Below are 21,562 nucleotides of genomic sequence, written 5' to 3' on the forward strand. Positions count from 1 at the left end.
GGGTTTGCTTACTTCCTTTGCTGCCTCCTTTAATATAACTGGATAGATCCCATCCACCCCAGGTGCCTTTTTTATGTTTATCCTCAACAATCTCTCCTCCACTTTCCTCTCAGTTATTACAAAATCATCCAGCTCACTGCCAATGTTTACTTTACCTACATCATTCTCCTTCCTGAATAACTCCTCATGTGTGAATGTAGATGCAAAATACTTGTTTAGATTGTTAGCCACCTGAGCAGGATCCTCAACTGTTGAACCATCAATATCCAGTGGACCAATCTGATTCATCCCTTTCCTTCTTGAGTTTAAATAGGTAAAGAACTCTTTTCTGTTTTTCTTTGCATCCTTTGCCAAGGATTTTTCGTAGTCTGCCTTTGCCTGCCTAATCTCCTTTGTGACTTGGTTACAGACCAACATATCTATCATAGGCTTCCATGTCACCCATTAATTTGTACGTATCCCATGCATTTTTCTTCTCTGCCACATGTCTCATTAGTTCATCTGACAACCATTTAGGCCTAGACCTTGAACAATATTTCTTAGTTGGTATGTAAAGCCTGGTAGCCTCCAAGATTAGTTCCTTGAATGCTTCCAATTTTGAGTTTGCTGTTGGTAACATCATCAGTTGGTCCCACTGTATAGAATTTAAATACTGTCTCAGACCATCATAGTCGCCTTTACGAAAACAAAAACCCTTCCCTTTACCTCTGATGGTAGTTACCTCCTTGAGTAAATCCCACTGCAACACACTGTGATCACTGCCACCTAGTGGTTCATTTATCTGCAGATTCTTAATGCATGAAGCATTAGCTTCATGCATTAAGATTGCTCTGATTAATTAAGAGCTGATTGCTCTGATTAATTAAAAGAATGACTCCCATTTTCAAGAAATCGATTTTATCCCAGTGTTCCTACTATAAAAACTGGAAATCTCTTAAGTAGATAATTTACATATAATTCAAATATTTGATGCTGACAACCTATTTACAATAACTGCCTTTGATCAAGTGCTGTGCAAACTGACTCTGAAAAATCAATGCTATACAGATTTGCTTATATTTGAACAAAATTAATTTGTTTGTGCAAAATTTACTTCATATTTAACTTCTTTAATAGTATTGGAAATGTGGTTCTAGGCATTTTCATTTTTAGCATTAGCATTAGTAGAGGCATTTGATGCAAGAAAGCAAGCTTATGCAGCATCAGCCAAAAAAAAAAAAAAAAAACCACTTCCACTTCACCTCTCTGTTCATTCAAAATACCTGTCCAGCTGAGATATAACTTATTTAGGCTATCAACTTCCACGACAAGGGATGGAAGTCTGTTCCACCAACCAACCACCCGCTGGCTAAAGGCAAATTTCCACACGTCTATCCTACATCTGTCTTTCCTCAATTTGGATTTATGCCCTCTCAGGTGATTATTCTGAGTGAGAGGAAGAATCCCATCAGCATTGAGCTTGCTCAAACCATTCAAGGCTTTATACACCTCTATCAGATCACCTCGCTGGTGCCTAGTCTCCAGACACTGTAATTTGCAAAACTTAAGCCTTTCTTCGTAAGAGCACCCCTTTGTTCCATTCACTAATCTTGTTGCCCTTCTCTGTACTCGTTCCAGCAGCTCTACATCCTTCTTGAAATGAGGCCTCCAGACCTGTATACAGTGCATTTTCTGAATATAAGTCTCATGTATTCTTTGTAAAATTACTATTGTCAGAAGCGTAAAGAAAAGCATTTCAAAATTGGTTTTAGGGAACAAATTTTTTAACTTCATATTCATAACATGAATAAAAATACAAATTTTTATCCACATGAGTAAATTTCCTAAATATTTTAGTCTATAATGTATCATTGCAGTGAAAATAACAATAAAATTAATTGAATAATAAATTAATATCACTGGGTTTCCCCAATAATACAGCACAACAGATTTTCTTCTTCACGTAAAAGGTGATTTCTGAAAAAGTTAATTTGATTTCTTTGGGGAGGGGGTGATTAAAACTTTACCTTAAAATTACCACCATACCAAGTGTCAAGCATGCAGCTAGAAGTTAACATTATGCCTAATGCCTATTAGTCACTGGAAAAATATATACAGCATTATAACTGTGTTGGGATACAAGTTTAGGGTTATAATTCTGTACTGAAATTGAAATTTTAACGAAATTAAATCGAAATCATGACTCAGACCAGAGCAGCAAAGCAAAAGGCTCAAGCTAATGGGAGTGCTGTGGCTCAGAGGAGAACCTGAGGGGGGGCAGTTACCCTCTGAATCACAGCCTTTTAAAATGCACTGCTTGCATGATGTTTGTGGAGCAATCGGGTACGGGACATGATATTGCCATGGGGGATGTCTTTGTGTGTGCGCGCGATGCAAGGAGTGTAACGAAATCAGGCGACAACTCAGCGTTGTTACGAACCTATATGAGAGCTTAAAGGACAGGGTGGATACCCTCGAAAGATCTAAAGTGAGGCGCCCACATCACCACCAGAGCTTGCACTTGGTCATCACGCAACACAGCAGCAACCCCCAAGGCAGCATGCACTGGTTCCACAGGAACTAGTAGTTGTTGATGACTATATTGTCAGGGAAACGGGGAACATGCTTTGTAAAAAGGATAGGTGGAACATATTGGTGGAACAGGGTATGTCTGCAAGGGGCAAAAGTTGATGAAGTTGTAGAGCAGATATCATCTTTTAAGGGCACAAAAGGTGATATAGTTGTACACGTTGGCACTAATCATATTAAGAGTAGGAGACCGGCAGAATTACTCAAGTATAGGTCACTGTTGAAAAAAAAAAGTTGTGAATTAGGGTTGAATTTGAAAGTGTCTGCAATTCTGCCCAGACACAATAGGAGGGAGTATATGATGAGAGCCTTGTCGATCAATTCGGCCCTGGAAAGATTGTGCAATGCTCAAGGGGTAGAATTTTTTTCACCTGGTCTATACTTGTTAACAGAAGGGACTGCTTCTACAGGGATGGGATACACTTAAATAGAAAGGGTGCAAGAATATTTGCTGATGCTATCAGGCAGTGTTAGGTGGGTCGGAAAACTGCTAGCTTGGGAGGAATACAAAGACTAATAGATTAACAGTAGCCACTGGCAGAGGTGAAAGTGATTCTTGCACTGCTTATATTGGAATGAGCAGAAGCCTGGAAAACGAGATGCAGGATATTTCAGAGACTGCTGGGAGTCATTGCAGCACAAGTAAACACATGGGTTGTGTTAGGGTAGCTAAGAAAAAGAACAGGTGCATGTATACTTGCGTGTACACCAATGCTGGGAGTTTGGTAATTAAATTTGATGAATTTGAGGTATTGCTCAAAGCATCAAAGGCGGATATTGTTGGGATATCAGAGACGTGGTGTTAAACAGATATAAGGAATGCAGAACTGGAACTTGGGGAGTACGTCTACAGAAAGGATAGACAGGATAGGAAGGGAGGAGGGGTTATGCTATTAGTTAAGAAACACATAAAATCCAAGGAAGTGAAGCCAGTCGACATTGCTGGACAGCGCAGTGTCCAGTCTGTTTGGTATGACATAAGCACTGGGAGATCAAAATTGGAAGTAGGAGTGTACTATAGGCCTAATGACTCTGATGAGTATAATAAGAAAATGTACAGGGAAATAGAGTGGGCCAGTACATCAGAGAGTCTTATAATGGGGGATTTTAATTTCCCAGATATTGACTGGAATTTGTGGGTTGGTCACTCACATTAGCAAGGCTTTTGTGGATTTATTGGATGATTGTTTTCTACATCAGCATGTTCGGGAGGCAACTAGAGGGAGTAATACTCTTGATCTGATTATCAGTAGTGATTCTTCATGCATTAGGAATCTGCAGATAAATGAACCACTGGGTGGCAGTGATCACAGTGTGCTGAAGTGGGATTTACTCAAAGAGGTAACTACCATCAGGAGTAAAGGGAAGGGTTGTTGCTTTCGTAAAGGTGACTATGATGGTCTGAGACAGTATTTAAATTCTATACAGTGGGACCAACTGATGATGTTACCAACAGCAAAATCAAAATGGGAAGCATTCAAAGAACTTATCTTGGAAGCTACTAGGCTTTACATACCAACTAAGAAATATTGTTCAAGGTTTAGGCCTAAATGGATGTCAGATGAACTAACGAGACATATGGCAGAGAAGAAAAATGCATGAGATACATATAAATTAACACGTGACACAGAAGCCTATGATAGATATAAGTTGATCTGTAACCAAGTTACAAAGGTTAGGCAGGTGAAGGCAGATTACGATAAATCTTTGGCAAGGGATGCAAAGACGTCTTTACTTATGTAAACTCTAGAAGGAAGGGGATGAATCAGATTGGTCACTTGATATCGATGGTTCAACTGTTGATGATCCTGCTCAGGTAGCTAACAAACTAAATGAATTTTCTGCATCAACATTCACAGATGAGGAGTTATTCGGCAAGGGGAATGCCAGAGGTGTATTCAACTCTGGCAGTAAGCTAGATAATCTTGTAATAACTGGGAGTAAAGTGGAGAAATTGTTGAAGATAAACACAAGAAAGGCACCTGGAGTGGATGGGATCTATCCAGTTATATTATAGGAGTCAGCAAAGGAAGTAAGTAAACTCTTAGCCATAATTACGCTTCCTTGGACTCAGGTAAGGTACCCATAGACTGGAGATGTGCAAATGTGACCCCAATTCACAAAGGAGGATCAAAGGCTGACTCAAGTAATTATAGACCTGTGAGTTTAACTTCTGTTCCAGGAAAATTAATGGAGGCACTGGTTAAAGAAGCACTGCAGGATCATCTAGACAAGACTTCAGTTATAGCTCGGACACAGCATGGTTTTGTTAAGGGGAAGTCTGACCAATTTCATTGGATACGATGATGCAGTCACAAAAGAACTGGATGCAGTGAATAACTTTGATATTATATACTTGGATCTTAGAAAGGCTTTTGATACTGTTGCACATGGAAGACTGCTGCACAAATTGGAGCAGTGTGGCAGTGGAGGCAAATTGCTACTATGGATAAAGGGGTAGTTGAGGGGGAGAAGACAGAGAGTGGTAATCAATGGACACTGCTCATCGTGGTCTAATGTTATTAGTGGAGTCCCTCAGGGTTCAGTGTTGGGTACATTATTGTTTTCTGTATTTATAAATAATATTGATGATGGCATATCAAGCTTGCAGATGATACAAAGGTTGGCAGGGTTGTTAAGGACACTACTGACGCTATACTGCTGCACCAGGATCTAGAAAGGTTGAGCAGATTTGCTGAGAGGTGGCAAATGAAGTTTAACATTGACAAATGTAAAGTACTACATATGGGAAACAGTAACCCCAGAGCAACGTATCAACTCTGTGGTACTACACTGACAGTGGTAGAGAATGAAAAGGACCTGGGGGTAATTGTGCTGGCAGATATGAAGTTCTCTGAGCAGTGTAGATGGGCTGCAAGAGTAGCTCATGGTGTCTTATCAATGATATACAGGAATTTTACTAGCATGGATAAGGAGGTGATTATTCCCTTTTATAAGGAAATGGTCAGGCCACACCTTGAGTACTGTATACAGGTCTGGAGGCCTCATTTCAAGAAGGATGTAGAACTGCTGGAACGAGTACAGAGAAGGGCAACAAGAATAGTGAATGGAACAAAGGGTTGCTCTTACGAAGAAAGGCTTAAGTTTTGCAAATTACAGTGTCTGGAGACTAGGCACCGGCGAGGTGATTTGATAAATGTGTATAAAGCCTTGAATGGTTTGAGCATGCTCAATGCTGATGGAATTCTGCCTCTTGCTCAGAATAATAACCTGAGAGGGCATAAATTCAAATTGAGGAAAGACAGATGTAGGATAGATATGCGGAAATTTGCCTTTAGCCAGTGGGTAGTTGGTTGGTGGAACAGACTTCCATCCCTTGTTGTGGAAGTTGATAGCCTAAATAAATTTAAAGCTCAGGGACAGGTATTTCGAACGAACAAAGGGGTGAAGTGGAAGTTTTTTTTTTTTTTGGCTGATGCTGCATAAGCTTGCTTTCTTGCGTCATATGCCTGTACTAATGCTAGTGCAATTATTCGAAGTAGTGCAATATCATGGCAACTCGTTGTGAATACCTTCACAACCTGAGATATAATTTAAACGATGGCACCTTTGCAAAAATTTGCTAATTCAGAATTTAGCTGTGTACTAATATGAGGCATTTGCACTAACTTGTACAGAGTCTAATTCTCTTGCAGCCTGAGGCTTAATCGCTTAAAGCATTTTAGTATTTATTTTGTCTATAAACTGGATGTGTTCTCTGGTCGATTTGTCTGTTTGCTGGACAAAAAAACCCGTTTCTGGAGAATAAACTTTGCTATCTATGCCTGAGACAGACTAACTCAGCCATGGAGTGAAAAAAGCCCATTAAAAGTTCCTCGTGCCATCAATGGGATTTGAACTTGGGCCTTTTCCACCCTGTGTGGGGAAAGGATGATGGCAATACCACTGTGCTACCCATGCAGACAAAGAATACATAAAAAAAAATAATAAATAAATCTACAGCAATGAGTAACATATTAACCCCAGGGGCTCACATCTGGCGAGTATGGGCTTGGCACACCAAGGTTCCTGAGCTGGTATCATTCTTCTCTTTCTTGGTGATTCCTTTCTACTTCTGATTCTCTCTCTCTCTCTCTCTCTCTCTCTCTCTCTCTCTCTCTCTCTCTCAGGGTAACTCGGGAATTTTTTCTGGCTGGTTCAGCATAAAGCCTCAAGTTTCCTTGCACCATATGGCTAATAATAATAATAATAATAATAATAATAATAATATATTATTATTATTATTATTATTATTACAAACTATACAATGTTTGACGATCACTGACGTCATGGACCATTCATAATTTGTGAATGGTTCATAAAGTAAACTTATGAAAACTGGAATAATAAATTCACTTACATTTAATAATAAAATCACTTATTACAGAATCACTACAAAGTTGGAATTGCATTGCACACAAAGCAAATCAATGCTATTCTGAGGTGCGCATTCATTGTTCACTAAGTGCAAAAAAAAAAAAAAAAAATTCAGAGAAGAAAAATAGCTTTTTGAAATTCATATATCTTTCTCTGATCTGTAAATGATCCTTCAATAAAAAATAAAAAAATTACTCATACCAGAGTAATAAAATCAAATCGTTCTGTCAAATTGCAACAGAATGCAGAGAATAGTAAAATAAATCTACAGCAACGAGTAACATATATTAGTATCAAAACTGGACGACGACGGATCATTCATAATTTGTGAATGGTCCACATTCACAAATTATGAATCCACAATTGGTGAATGAAAACTGGAATAATAAATTTACTTACATCTTCAGCCTTTCTATCACAAGTTGGAAAAAAAAAAAATGGTGGTAATGAGAATTTTTTTATGTTCTGAGACACTTAAAAATGTAGAATCACTGCACTTGAAAATGTAGAATCACAGAATGGCATGATGCTTGATAAGAGCTGCAGAACTTTTTCTGCCAATGAAGCAAATGAAAATCTCTGTGATTGCCTGAATTTTTTTTGTTATTGGCTGAATTTTTCAAGTTACTCCAATTAACTTTGCAACAAATTTTCCCACCACAAATGAAAACAGAACAGATACAGTACATATAAAATGGTTATGAAATGTATTATTCGTGGCCAGTAACAAAGTCTGGGTCTTGTTGGATAGAAACAGAACAATAGACAAGGGTAGAATGTTGTTCATTTGCCATGTTGTAAAAATAGCAAACGAAAACTCAAAACCATAAACTTAATGAAACTTAATGCTTTGTAGTGATCTAAGTAGCCACTTTACTCTTCCTGGTCATTGTTTATTCCCTCTCTGAACACCACAAGATAAACGCTAATTAGGGGAAAGAGTCCCACCCAATACAATAGTCAGGTTCAGAATGCCATATGCGAGGATCAAACAAATTGCGATTGAAATGTGTCTCTTGTTGGCATAGTAATAACTCATTCCTAGTCCTTGCAGTTTTTCATTTCAGATGAAAAAAAGAAAAGAAAGCCAAATTTAGTGTGATAGGTGTTAAAAACGACAACACTGTCCATAGCCAGACTGTTATGCAACAAATTTGTGCATTGTAAAATAAAACATATTACCCTCTGACAACAATCAGAGTATGCACACACAAAAAATGTAAATTCACCAAAACTAAAATAAAATCAGAGTGTGATGTATATTTAATATTTGACACTGGATATTTGTTGCTGAATATTTCACGACTATCTTTTATTTACCAATATTTCTATAAGCTTGGAATCAGTCTAAACAATACTTGAGCGGTGGCCAGTCACTGGGTCGATAAGAATGTCTAACATTTAATTTAAAAAACTTGCTCGTTTATGAATTAAAATCGTGAATTGTCTTGAGAAATGAAGCTGTCTTCCAAATTTTGCGGGGCCCTTTCAAGCTATGCTCCAATGCAGCTGCATTGGTATAGTTATGCCACTGGGTTTGTGTCGCGCTCCAGCTCCAACTCAATAAATAAAATTAAGAGTAATATAAATTTTACTTACTTACACAATAAGGAGCACAATTATTCAAATAAAAACACACCAACCTTACAATACAACTTTATAGCGATGCGTACTGTGTTCAGCAGGGCGAGAGGGGTTGCTCGGCCATAGAGCCAGACGAAAGTAATTAATTTCCATACATGTATACCCCACTTTAAGTCTGGCCCATACCTAAAGTGGGGTATACTACTAGTACCTAAAGTACTAGTAGTTGTTGGTGACTCAATTGTCAGGGAAACGGGGAACATGCTTTGTAAAAAGGATAGGTGGAACAGGACCAGGGTATGTCTGTCAGGGGCAAAGGTTGATGACGTTGTAGAGCAGATATCATCTTTTAAGGGCACAAAAGGTGATATAGTTGTACACGTTGGCACTAATGATATTAAGAGTAGGAGACCAGCGGAATTACTTAACAAGTACAGGTCACTGTTGAAAAAGAGCCGTGAAGTAGGGTTGAATTTGAAAGTGTCTGCAATTCTGCCCAGACACGATAGGAGGGAGTATATGATGAGAGCGTTGTCGATCAATTCGGCCCTGGAAAGATTGTGCAACGCTCAAGGGGTAGAATTTTTTTCAGCCTGGACTGTACTTGTTAACAGGAGAGATTGCTTCTACAGGGATGGGATACACTTAAATAGAAAGGGTGCAAGAATATTTGCTGATGCTATCGAGGCAGTGTTAGGTGGGTCGGAAAACTGCTAGCTTGGGGGGAGACAAAGACTAATGGATAAACAGTAGCCACTGGCAGAGGTGAAAGAGATTCTTGCACTGCTTCTATTGGAATGGGCAGAAGCCTGAAAAACAAGATGCAGGATATTTCAGAGACTGCTGGAAGTCATTGCGGTACAAGTAAACACATGGGTTGTTTTAGGGTAGCTAAGAATAGAAACAGGTGCATGTATACTTGCGTATACACTAATGCTAGGAGTTTAGTAAATAAATTTGATGAATTTGAGGTATTACTCAAAACATCAAAGGCAGATATTGTTGGGATATCAGAGACGTGGTGTCACACAGATATAAGGAATGCAGAACTGGAATTTGGGGAGTACAACGTCTACAGAAAGGATAGACAGGATAGGAAGGGAGGAGGGGTTATGCTATTAGTTAAAAAACACATAAAATCCAAGGAAGTGAAGCCAGTTGACATCGCTGGACAGTGCAGTGTTGAGTCAGTTTGGTGTGACATAAGCATAGGTAAATCAAAATTGAGAGTAGGAGTGTGCTATAGGCCTAATGACTCTGATGAGTATAATAAGATACTGTACAGGGAAATAGAATGGGCCAGTAAATCAGAGAGTCTTATAATGGGGGATTTTAATTTCCCAGATATTGACTGGAATTTGTGGGTTGGTCACTCACACACTAGCAAGGCTTTTGTGGATTTATTGGATGATTGTTTTCTACACCAGCATGTTCGGGAGGCAACTAGAGGGAGTAATACTCTTGATCTGATTATCAGTAGTGATTCTTCATGCATTAGGAATCTGCAGATAAATGAACCACTGGGTGGCAGTGATCACAGTGTGCTGAAGTGGGATTTACTCAAGGAGGTAACTACCATCAGAGGTAAAGGGAAGGGTTTTTGCTTTCGTAAAGGCGACTATGATGGTCTGAGACAGTATTTAAATTCTATACAGTGGGACCAACTGATGATGTTACCAACAGCAAATTCAAAATGGGAAGCATTCAAGGAACTAATCTTGGAAGCTACCAGGCTTTACATACCAACCAAGAAATATTGTTCAAGGTTCAGGCCTAAATGGTTGTCAGATGAACTAATGAGACATATGGCAGAGAAGAAAAATGCATGGGATACATACAAATTAATGGGTGACGTGGAAGCCTATGATAGATATAAGTTGGTCTGTAACCAAGTCACAAAGGAGATTAGGCAGGCAAAGGCAGATTATGAGAAATCCTTGGCAAAGGATGCAAAGAAAAACAGAAAAGAGTTCTTTACCTATTTAAACACAAGAAGGAAAGGGATGAATCAGATTGGTCCACTGGATGTTGATGGTTCAATAGTTGAGGATCCAGCTCAGGTGGCTAACAATCTAAACGAGTATTTTGCATCTACATTCACACATGAGGAGTTATTCAGGAAGGGGAATGTCGTAGGTGAAGTAAACATTGGCAGTGAGCTAGATGATTTTCTAATAACTGAGAGGAAAGTGGAGGAGAAATTGTTGAGGATAAACATAAAAAAGGCAACTGGGGTGGATGGGATCTATCCAGTTATATTAAAGGAGGCAGCAAAGGAAGTAAGCAAACCCCTAGCCATAATTATGAGAGCTTCTTTGGACTCAGGGTAGGTACCCATGGACTGGAGATGTGCAAATGTAACCCCAATTCACAAAGGAGGATCAAAGGCTGACACAAGTAATTATAGACCTGTTAGTTTAACTTCGGTTCCAGGAAAATTAATGGAGGCACTGGTTAAAGAAGCACTGCAGGATCATCTGGACAAGAATTCAGTTATAGCTCAGACACAGCATGGGTTTGTTAAGGGCAGGTCTTGTCTGACCAATTTGATTGGATACTATGATGTAGTCACAAAAGAACTGGATGCAGGGAATAACTTTGATATTATATATTTGGATCTTAGAAAGGCTTTTGATACTGTTGCACATGGAAGACTGCTGCACAAATTGGAGAAGTGTGGCATTCGAGGCAAATTGCTGCTATGGATAAAGGGATGGTTGAGTGGCAGAAGACAGAGAGTGGTAATCAATGGACACTGCTCAACGTGGACTAATGTTATTAGTGGAGTTCCTCAGGGTTCAGTGTTGGGTCCATTGTTGTTTTTTGTATTTATAAATGATATTGATGATGGTGTATCAGGCTTAATGTCCAAGTTTGCAGACGATACAAAGGTTGGCAGGGTTGTTAAGGACACTACTGATACTATGCTGCTGCAACAGGATCTGGAAAGGTTGAGCAGATGGGCTGAGAGGTGGCAAATGAAGTTTAACATTGACAAATGTAAAGTACTACATATGGGAAACAGTAAACCCAGATCAACGTATCAACTCTGTGGTACTACGCTGACAGTGGTAGAGAATGAAAAGGACCTGGGGTAATTGTGCAGGCAGATATGAAGTTCTCTGAGCAGTGCAGACGAGCTGCAAGAGTAGCTCATGGTGTCTTGTCAATGATATACAGGAATTTTTCTAGCAGGGACAGAGATGTGATTATTCCCTTGTATAAGGCATTGGTCAGGCCACACCTTGAGTACTGTATACAGGTCTGGAGGCCTCATTTCAAGAAGGATGTAGAGCTGCTGGAACGAGTACAGAGAAAGGCAACAAGATTAGTGAATGGAACAAAGGGTTGCTCTTACGAAGAAAGGCTTAAGTTTTGCAAATTACAGAGCCTGGAGACTAGGCATCGCCGAGGTGATCTGATAGAGGTGTACAAGGCTTTGAATGGCTTGAGCATGCTCAATGCCGATGGGATTCTTCCTCTTGCTCAGAATAATCACCTGAGAGGGCATAAATTCAAATTGAGGAAGGACGGATGTCGGATAGATGTGCGGAAATTCGCCTTTAGCCAGCGGGCAGTTGGTTTGTGGAATAGACTTCCATCGCTTGTTGTTGAAGTTGATAGCCTAAACAAATTTAAGGCTCAGCTGGACAGGTATTTCGAACCAATTGAGGGGTGAAATGGGAGTAGTGGTTTTTTTTTTTTTTTTTTTTTGGGCTGATGCTGAATAAGCTTGCTTTCTTGCATCATATGCCTCTACTAATGCTAATGCTAATGCTAATATACTTATTATACATGTGTGAAAATTAATTACTTTTGATATTTCAAGGGATGTGTAAAAACTGGCCTTGAGATAATGGCCAAAATTTCCACAACTTTATAAATTATACGGACTTTGCTGTTCACATATTATGAAAAAAAAAAAATAAATAATAATAAAAATATTATTTTTGTCTGCATCCTTTGTACTCATTAATAAAATGCTAATCATATTTTCTAAACATATGTAAAAAAAGTCCTTGTTTCGGGTTTCACAGGAGCCCTTTAACTTTAAAAAAAAACTTTTTCCCTTCTCTTTTTTTTCTTTTTATTCATTTCTTTTTATTCATTTCTTTTTTTTTTTTTTTTTTTTTTTCATCTATTCTTTTTTCCTTTTTTCGTTTAATTTTAATTTTTCTGCCAAGCTTTGGGCCCGATTGGGTTGAATCAGCCTAAGGCCAGCCCTGATCTCTGTACCATCATCTGTTGGAGGAAGTTTGAACTAAAACATGCCACTTCTGTTTATATTCACTCATCATACATGACCACAACACCAGTCTGGGAACTTCATTGTCATACCTCATACTTCATTGTCATACTAAACTAAAATTCAGCACTTTACAATCCAGAACTCTTTAATATCTAGCATATTTTGCAAAAAAAAATATATATATATATATATACAACTTGGAAATATTAAAAAAAGCAATCTGACACTCATATTGAATTGCATTTTTCTTTTAAGAATCCATGCAAAACAAAGATTGCATTTCTCTCTTTACAAAATTTTCAAAGGCTATTTTGTACAGCAAATATCTGACATAACAGTAGTAAAGATGCTATTCAATGTGAGTTGCCATGCATTACGTCTCAATATTCAAAGTTGTAATATAGCTAAAGCTATTTGTTTTGTCTCAGTGTTGTTACTAGAGAGCATCTGCTATGTGATGGGAAACCAGTTAATCTGAAAGCTCTCAACATCAGTGAATCATCTTTTAAACAAATGTCCAATTAATTGTTTTTATTGGAGCCACCAACCAGGGAAAATCAATGTAAAGGAAAGTTTGGTCTGATGTGAGAATTAAAACCTTGTGAGAATTAAAACCTATGTATTCCTACTAGCCACAAAAATTGATGAAAAGACAGCTTAGTCCTGCAAACATTTTTTAATAATTTCTTTGATGCAAACAAAATTATAAATATAATTTTGGCAATATTATAACTTTGAATTTTTCTCTTTTAGTGCCATCTCTTATTCAATAAACTTCGTAACATTGTGCTATATATATACACCGATGAGCCAAAGCATTATGACCACCTACCTAATATGATGTTGGTCCTCCATGTGCAGGCAAAACCACTCATACCCAGAGAGGCATGGACCATGGACACTACAAGATTTCTAAATGTGTCTTGTGGTATCTGGTACAAACACGTAACTAGCAGATCCTTTAACTCCTGTAAGGTCCGTGGTTGAGACGTCGCAGATTGGAGTTGCTTTTCCAACATAACCCACAGATGCTCAATGGGACTGATGTCTGGGGAATTTGGAGGAGGCCAGGGCAATACCTGGAAGTCTTCTTCATGTTCCGCGAACCAGTCTCAAACAATCCGGGCGGTGTGGCATGGCATATTATCCTGCTGAAAGATGGCACCGGCAGAGGGTGCCATCTTTCAGCAGGATAATATCTTTATCTTTCCTGTTGCCATGAAAGGGTCTGGTCAGCAATGATGTTTAGGTAGATAGTAGACGTCAGAGCCCGGCACGTGGATGACCCATGGTATCCCAGCAGAACACTGCCCAAAGCATGACACCACTGCTACCAGCTTGTTTTTGTCCCAAGGTGCATCCAGACACCATCACTTTCCCAGGTAAACGACGCACATGTACCCCGCTGTTCACATGATGCAACAAGAAACGTGATTCATCGGACCAGACGACCATCTTCTAATCACTCAAGGTCCAGTTTCGATGCTTGCATGCCCATGTAGGTGCCATCGCCGGTGAACCGCGGTTAGCATGGATACTCGGAGCAACCTGCGTAGCCCCATTTTCAACAGGGTTCGCCGTACTATATGTTGTGACACATTTCTCCCGTCACCAGCATTCCAATTATCGGCGAGTTGCGCCACAGTTGCCCTTCTGTTGCCATGTACCGTCCGGGGGAGTCTTCGCTCACCTAGAGCATTGATTGAGTCGTGCTCATCCAACACCTCACCGGCGGTGCGTGGGTTTTTCCTCTTCGGACCACTTTCAGTAGGTACTAACCACGGCTGAACGTGAGCATCCCACCAGCCGTGCTGTTTCAGATATGCTCTGACCCAGGTGTTTTTTATACTATGTCCCCACCCATGCACCTACGTAATTCACCGGCAGTTGCTTCGATTTGCATAACGACTCGCTGGTCATAATGTTTTGGCTCATCGGTATATATACATATACAGTATATGCATTTGATGGATGGTTGCACCTGGAATGTCATTTCAACTCTGCCATGATAGAGGACATGCCTGTAGGTAGAAAAACAAAAGCAAACATGAAAGAAACAATTTCAGGTTAAATTAGAAATTCAATTTGAAGGAAATTTTGCTTAGAGTTAGATTTTTTTTTAAAAATAGAGAAACCATTTGGAGGTAGGTAAACTGAAATAGTTAAGCAAAGGCACCACTGAACTGTTCAAGAGAAGGAATTATAGAGCCTTTAACAAATAAACTGTTTGCAACAAAAGAAATAAGAAAATATACAAAATTATATAGATACAAAATATATAAAAATGTACAGAATTATACAAATATACAAAGAATTATACAAAATAAATTATTACATATTCAAGGGGGGGGGGGGGGGAGAATTAACCATTAAAGTTAATAAATGTCCAGTCCAACAATTAATGTTCAAATGAGTCCATGTCATGAACAGATGTTCAACACAGTAAATTTTACAAAACAACAACAAAAACTATGTTATTGTCTGTAAGATTTCATAAAGTACAGGTTTTGATAAGAAAATAAACACTGAAGGTGGTAAAGAGCACACTTTACTACAAAATCTAAAGAAAACAAAGATGTTATTTAAATATAAACTTAATCAATATTTACAAAATATCAAATTTCATGGTAAGCGAATATGGAAGAAACAGTTGAAATAAATGTTACGGCTTATAACAATTTGTGTTACCAGGCTGATAGCAACAAGGAAGTTTTTGGATACATTCCTTAAAATTAAGATTTTAACAAAATTTAGGAGAGAAGCTTGGTGAAGTTTTGAAAGGATTTCTGAATTATGAATGAAGTTAAGAAATTTAAGTATAAGTATTGATTAATAAATACAAAATAGGTTTATAATTCAGACAATAACGATCATCTTCTAAAAAAGACAGATTCTTGACCGGGAGTAACAGGACCAGTGACAGAGAGTAACTGTGAACAAAATTCATTGTAAATAGAGCAAAAGAAAAGAACGCTCAACAGAATCCTCAACAGAACTGCAAAGACAAAGTTCGGAGATGGAAAGATAGAAATAGGAAAGTTTAAAATTTAAGGAACTGTGTCCTGTTAAAAGAAAGTTGGAGAACATGCTGGGAGAAAACCATTTACAAGTGTATTTATTAACAAATGCAACTTCTGGAATAAATAATTTGGAAATTAACCCTTTCTGGGATCAGACCAGCAAAGTTGCCAACAGTCAAAGAATTTTTAAAATTGACTGTTTTTCTTGTTTAGGACTGGGGGACATGTCAATTTGAATTTCACTGAATTCTGCAAATGAAGTAAGAAAAGTTCACGGTGAATTAAACATAATTCTAAAGGTAGTGAACCATATAGAACTTGTAGTGTGCTAATGCTCTCCTACTACCCTTGCAAATTACAGCTTTGTGACTGTTCACAACAAACTGATCACTTGACTGAGTCAGTGATCAGTTTGACCTTATTTTAGAACAGCTGAGACAAAGAACGACAGAAAATGCCCAGTGTAGGTACAGCTGGAAAACCATATGCTTGATTAAATTCTATGGTTCATCTCTTCTATAAACAGTATTAGCATTAGTAGAGGCATACGATGAAAGAAAGCAAGCTTATGCACCATCAGCCAAAAAAAAAACCTCCCATTTCACCCCTCCATTCGTTCCAAATGCCTGCCCAGCTCAGCCTTAAATTTATTTGGGCTATTAGTATTTTTGGTTATGGTTAGGAATTCCACAACAAAAGATGGAAGCCTGTTCCACCAACCAACTACCCGCTGGCTAAAGGCAAATTTCCGCACATCTATTCTACAACTATCTTTCCTCAATTTGAAACTGTGCCCCTTCAGGTTCTTTGTCTGAGCAAGAGGAAGAATCCCATCAGCATTCAGCTTGCTCAACCCATTCAAGGACTTATACACCTCAATCAGATCACCTCGCAGATGCCTACTCTCCAGGCACTGCAATTTGCAGAACTTAAGCCTTTCTTGGTAAGAGCAGTGACTAATAATGCACACAAACAATAAATTTAATTCCACATAACCAAAGCTTTTGCCACCATTATAACTAGTCATACAGCTTGTCAGCTGCACAACTAAAGCAGGGATTTTTTTTTAATTTTTTTATTTATCGTACTATGTAGTCCCAACCGGCTCTCACAGAAACCCTGTAATCTATTTACAATGCTGTATCACTAACAACATTGACGTACTATTATCTCAGATTCCCTTCTAGACAGTCAATTCATTCTCAATGTAATGTCCATATCAAATGCAATACAATGAAAGTATCTGACACTATAAAGTCCCAATGTAAGGTTGTGATGATCACTGAGAATCCAAGTGACATTTAAGGCAGGAGGAAAACAAGAGGTGATGTGATTCAAGGTCATTCATTTGGCTTCCCAATCCATATATGAAAGAGAGGGCTAGTGAGCGACCTTGTGCCATTTCTCTCTCTCTCTCTCTCTCTCTCTCTCTCTCTCTCTCTCTCTCTCTCTCTCTCTCTCTCTCTCTCGATGTATTAAACTCCACTTTAGTCATTAATGTTAGATTACCTAGTAAAACCAAAACACAGCCATTAAGATATTAAAAGTTATCATGAGTGATATCCTTTTCCCATTGTGATACATTTATGTCACAGTGACAGCAAACCTACAAAATAAATATCTACTTCCTTTTTTTTTCTGACTTCAAAACAGGAGAGAATATACCTATATATACATCCCCAAATCCTTGAAAATAATAATTGCTTTACTCACCTGACACTTTTTTTTTTTTATCTGAAGTAAGAGTAACAACTTTTTCACGAATTTGACCTACACTTTTTTCACAGCATAAGCTTTTTTCTTAAGCTAGACTTCCAATTTTTCACAATGTGCAAAGTGGCAATAACAAAGGAGTAAAGACAATGAACAAATGGTAAATCTTAAATGACAATGAAAAATAACCACTTCCTCCACATATCAAAATGAGGAATTTTTCAACCCAAGTAACTGACTGAATACTCGTGTAAAATATCATGTGCAATTCCTATCCATAACCAAAAATGAACACACAAAGTAATGTCAGCTTTTAAGTGCATATCATTAAATTCAGTAGGTTTGTAATAAGAAAAATACCTGCATATCTGAAAAATATAATCTTATCCAAAATTGGAAGAAAAACTAAATTTATCATAAGATCAAAATGCAAACAATTAATATAACCTAATTTATTAATTCTTATTTATTTAGTTATTTTATTTAGCTTAGATGGTGATTATTTATTTGAACACTTTTCAGGTATATTTGTTTGATATCTTATATGGGATTTTATCAATTTATCAAAAGATCAGAAAACAACCAGTTATTTGAAAACCTCTGACGGAAAGCAAGCATTGATAAAATCCCACATAAAATAATAAAACAAATTGTTTTATATAAAACGAATAAACCTCAAAAGTGTTCAAAGCTGTTCATTCACAATAAAGATTAATAAATGAGATTAATAAATAAGATTATATTAATAAAATTAATAAAAAATTAATAAATGAAAAAAGTTCCATTTAGACTAAGTTCTTTTTCCAAAAAAGGAATTTTTTTGAAAAAAAAAATTAGGCAAACTATCAAAACATACTACAAACAATATGGTTAAAAGTTTTAGATGAGTTAAGCTAAAAGGGAAGGGTAAGAACACTTACACGAGAACTTCGTGATGCTTTCGGATCAAGGTATGTTTTAAGTTTTCGTAGATAAAATGAAGGTGATGCTTTGGCCATTACTTTCTCCTGAAATTTATAAATAAAAATTTACTGACTTCAAAGATGTGAAAAGGTCAATTATTCTATTTTATAAACATCAGAAAAGTTAGGTAAAAAGATTACAATAGCACCAATGAATGCCACAGTTATAGCAAATGGGAAAATTTATAGTGGAATTAAAATAAACTGTCTTTATTGCTGCTAAGTACGATACAAGAACTAGAAACAATAATAGTCATAACACCTCAATAAAATGGATTATAGTAGTAGTGAAAAAAATAAGTTATGGACCAGGGTGATGATCATAACTTATTTACCAGGGCCAAAGGCTGATGAAATTGTAGAGCAGATATCATCTCTTAAGGGCACAAAGAGTTATATTAAGAGTAGGAAATCTGTGGATTTATTTAAAAAAGTACAGGTCAATGTTGAAAAAAAGTCGCGAGTCAGGGTTAAATTTAAAGTGTCTGCAATTCTGCCCAGACACGACAGGAGGGAGTAAATGATGATGGCTCCTTCAATCAATTTGGCTCTAGAGAGATTGTGCGAGGCTCATGGGATGAATTTTTCTCAGCATGGTCTGTGCTTGTTAACAGGGGAGATTGCTTCTACAGGAATGGGATACACTTAAACAGAAAGAGTGCAAAAATATTTGCTAATGCTATCGTGGCAGTGTTAGGAGGGTAGGAAAATTGCTAGCTTGGTAGGGGGGGTTCATACACTAACAGATTAACAATAGCCACAGACAGAGGTGAAAGTGATTCTTGCACTGCTTCTATTGGAATAAGCAGCACCTGGAAAGCAAGGTGCTGGGGATTTCAAGCACTGCTGGGATTCATCATGGAACAAGTAAATATATGGGCTTTGTTAGAGTAAATAAGAGTAAGAACAGGTGCATGTATACTAGTATGTACACCAATGATAGGAGTAAGTAAATAAATTTAATGAATTTGAAGTACTGGTCAAGACATAAAAGGCAGTATTGTTGGGATATCAGAGATGTGGTGTCACACAGATAAAAGGAATGCAAAATTGATATTAGGGGAGTACAATGCGTACAGAAAGGATAGACAGGATAGGAAGGGAGGAGGGTTCTGCTGTCACTTAAAAAACACAAAATCTAAGGAAGCAACATCCAGTTGCCATGGTTTGACAGTGCAATGTTGAGTCAGTATGGTGTTACATATGCACTGGGAAAGCAAAATTTATAGAGTAGGTTTGTGTTATAGGCCTAATGACTCTGGTGCGTAGAACAAAAAAATGTAAAGAGAAACAGTGTGGGCCAGTAAATCAAAATGTTTTATAATGGGGGATTTTAACTTCCCAGATATTGACTGGAACTTGTGAGTTGGTCACTCGCACACTAGCAACACTTCTGTGGATTCAAGGGATGAATGTTTTCTATAGTAGCATGATCAAGAGGCAACCAAAGAGATTAATACTCTGATCTCAATATCTTCTTCTTCTTTGTCCTCGCTTTCTTCCCACGTTCATATGGGGTCGGCATCTCTTTTGCTTTATTTCCCCTCCACCTAGTCTCTTGTAGGCATAGGATCTTCACTCTTCTTCTTTGCATCAAATCCACAATCTTCTGCTCTTTCCATTCATCGTCCCAATGTTCAATGTTCCTATTCTAACACTTTTCAACTCCTTCTTCGCCTCTAGCTGAACTAACTTGTTTAACCGGACCTGTCCTTTGTTCGGTAGCCCTGACACATCTATTTTCCATCAATCACCCTTTGTTTTGGCATAGTTTTTACGACCGGATGCCCTTCCTGACACCAATCCTCACCATTTATCCGGGCTAGGGATTTAAGCTGCCGATCTGTCAAGCCTTACACAGCTATATAGAAGTGGTAGATCTTATACAATGGTGATGTCGCAATTTAATAATTTTACGCAATTTATGCCGAATTTCTAATCGCACTGAACAAGGTGGCACTGCTGTAGTTCTTTTATCTTATGAAAATGGCTGACTCGGTAGAATGACTGTGACCTTGAAAATAACAGTAATAAATAACTCAGCAACACGTGAGTATTTTTACATACAATTTGGTTGTATCCCATTCCTGCAAAAAAGAGGGTCTCCTAATAACAAGCACAAACCATACAAAAAAATTCAACCTCACAAGCCTTACACAATCTCTCCAATATCAAATTGATTGACAAGGCTCTCAGCATGTATTCCCTCCTATCATTTCTTGGCACTTTTGCAATCCGCCATGTCAGGCCACTCCGAGTGCTCATGCTAACCATGGTTCACCAGCGACAGCGCCTACAACAGGCACATGAGCATCGAAACTGGACCTTGAGTGATTGGAAGCAGGTTGTCTGGTCCGACGAATCACATTTCCTGTTGCACCATGTGGACAGCCAGGTACACGTGTGTCGTTTACCTGGGGAAGTGATGGTGCCTGGATGCACTGTAGGATGAAAACAAGCTGGTGGCAGCGGTGTCATGCTGTGGGCGATGTTCTGCTGGGATACCCTGAGTCTTGTCATTCGTATGCCGGGCACTCTGATGTCTACCGCCTACCTAAACATCATTGCTGACCAGGTACACCCTTTCATGGCAACGGTCTTCTCCTCTGGTGGTGCTGGCTTTCAGCAGGATAATGCACCATGTCACACTGCCTGGACTGTTCGAGACTTGGTCGTGGTTAACATGGGCACTTCAAGAGGCCTCTGGCCATGGAGCCCCATTTTCAGCAGGGTTCGATGTGCTGTATGTTGTGACACATTACTCGTGTCACCAGAATTCCAATTACCAGCAAGTTGTGCCACAGTTGCTCTTCTGTTGCCATGTACCATCCGGGAGAGCCTTGTCTCAACTCGAGCATCGGTGAGCCATGGTCATTCAACACCTCGCCGGTGGTTCATGGGCTTCCCTCCTAGGATCACTTTCGATAGGTGCTAACTATGACCGTGAGCACCTCACCAGCTGTGCCATTTCAGATATGCTCTGACCCAGTCGTCTGGCCATTACAATTTGGCCTTTGTCAAACTCGCTTACGTCCGCTGCCTTCCCCATCTGAAGAACAAGAGTAATACTGATTAACTGAGCTCAGTAT

The 21,562-nt window shown here is 38.4% G+C and overlaps 1 protein-coding gene across 1 annotated transcript in view; it reads right to left on the reverse strand.

The window, feature by feature from the left end:
• The window catches only part of Frl (formin-like protein), a 708,708-nt gene that overhangs the window by 568,092 nt on the left and 119,054 nt on the right, over positions 1–21,562 (reverse strand). Inside the window, exon 3 of the mRNA XM_090382384.1 lies at positions 18,432–18,518. Within this exon, the coding sequence (XP_090238510.1) occupies positions 18,432–18,518 (87 nt within the window). The remainder of the gene's footprint in view (positions 1–18,431; positions 18,519–21,562) is intronic.

The sequence above is a fragment of the Mastigoproctus giganteus genome, chromosome 1 (assembly GCF_048544385.1).
Source record: "Mastigoproctus giganteus isolate SK-2022 chromosome 1, ASM4854438v1, whole genome shotgun sequence".
NCBI classification, from domain to species: domain Eukaryota; kingdom Metazoa; phylum Arthropoda; class Arachnida; order Uropygi; family Thelyphonidae; genus Mastigoproctus; species Mastigoproctus giganteus.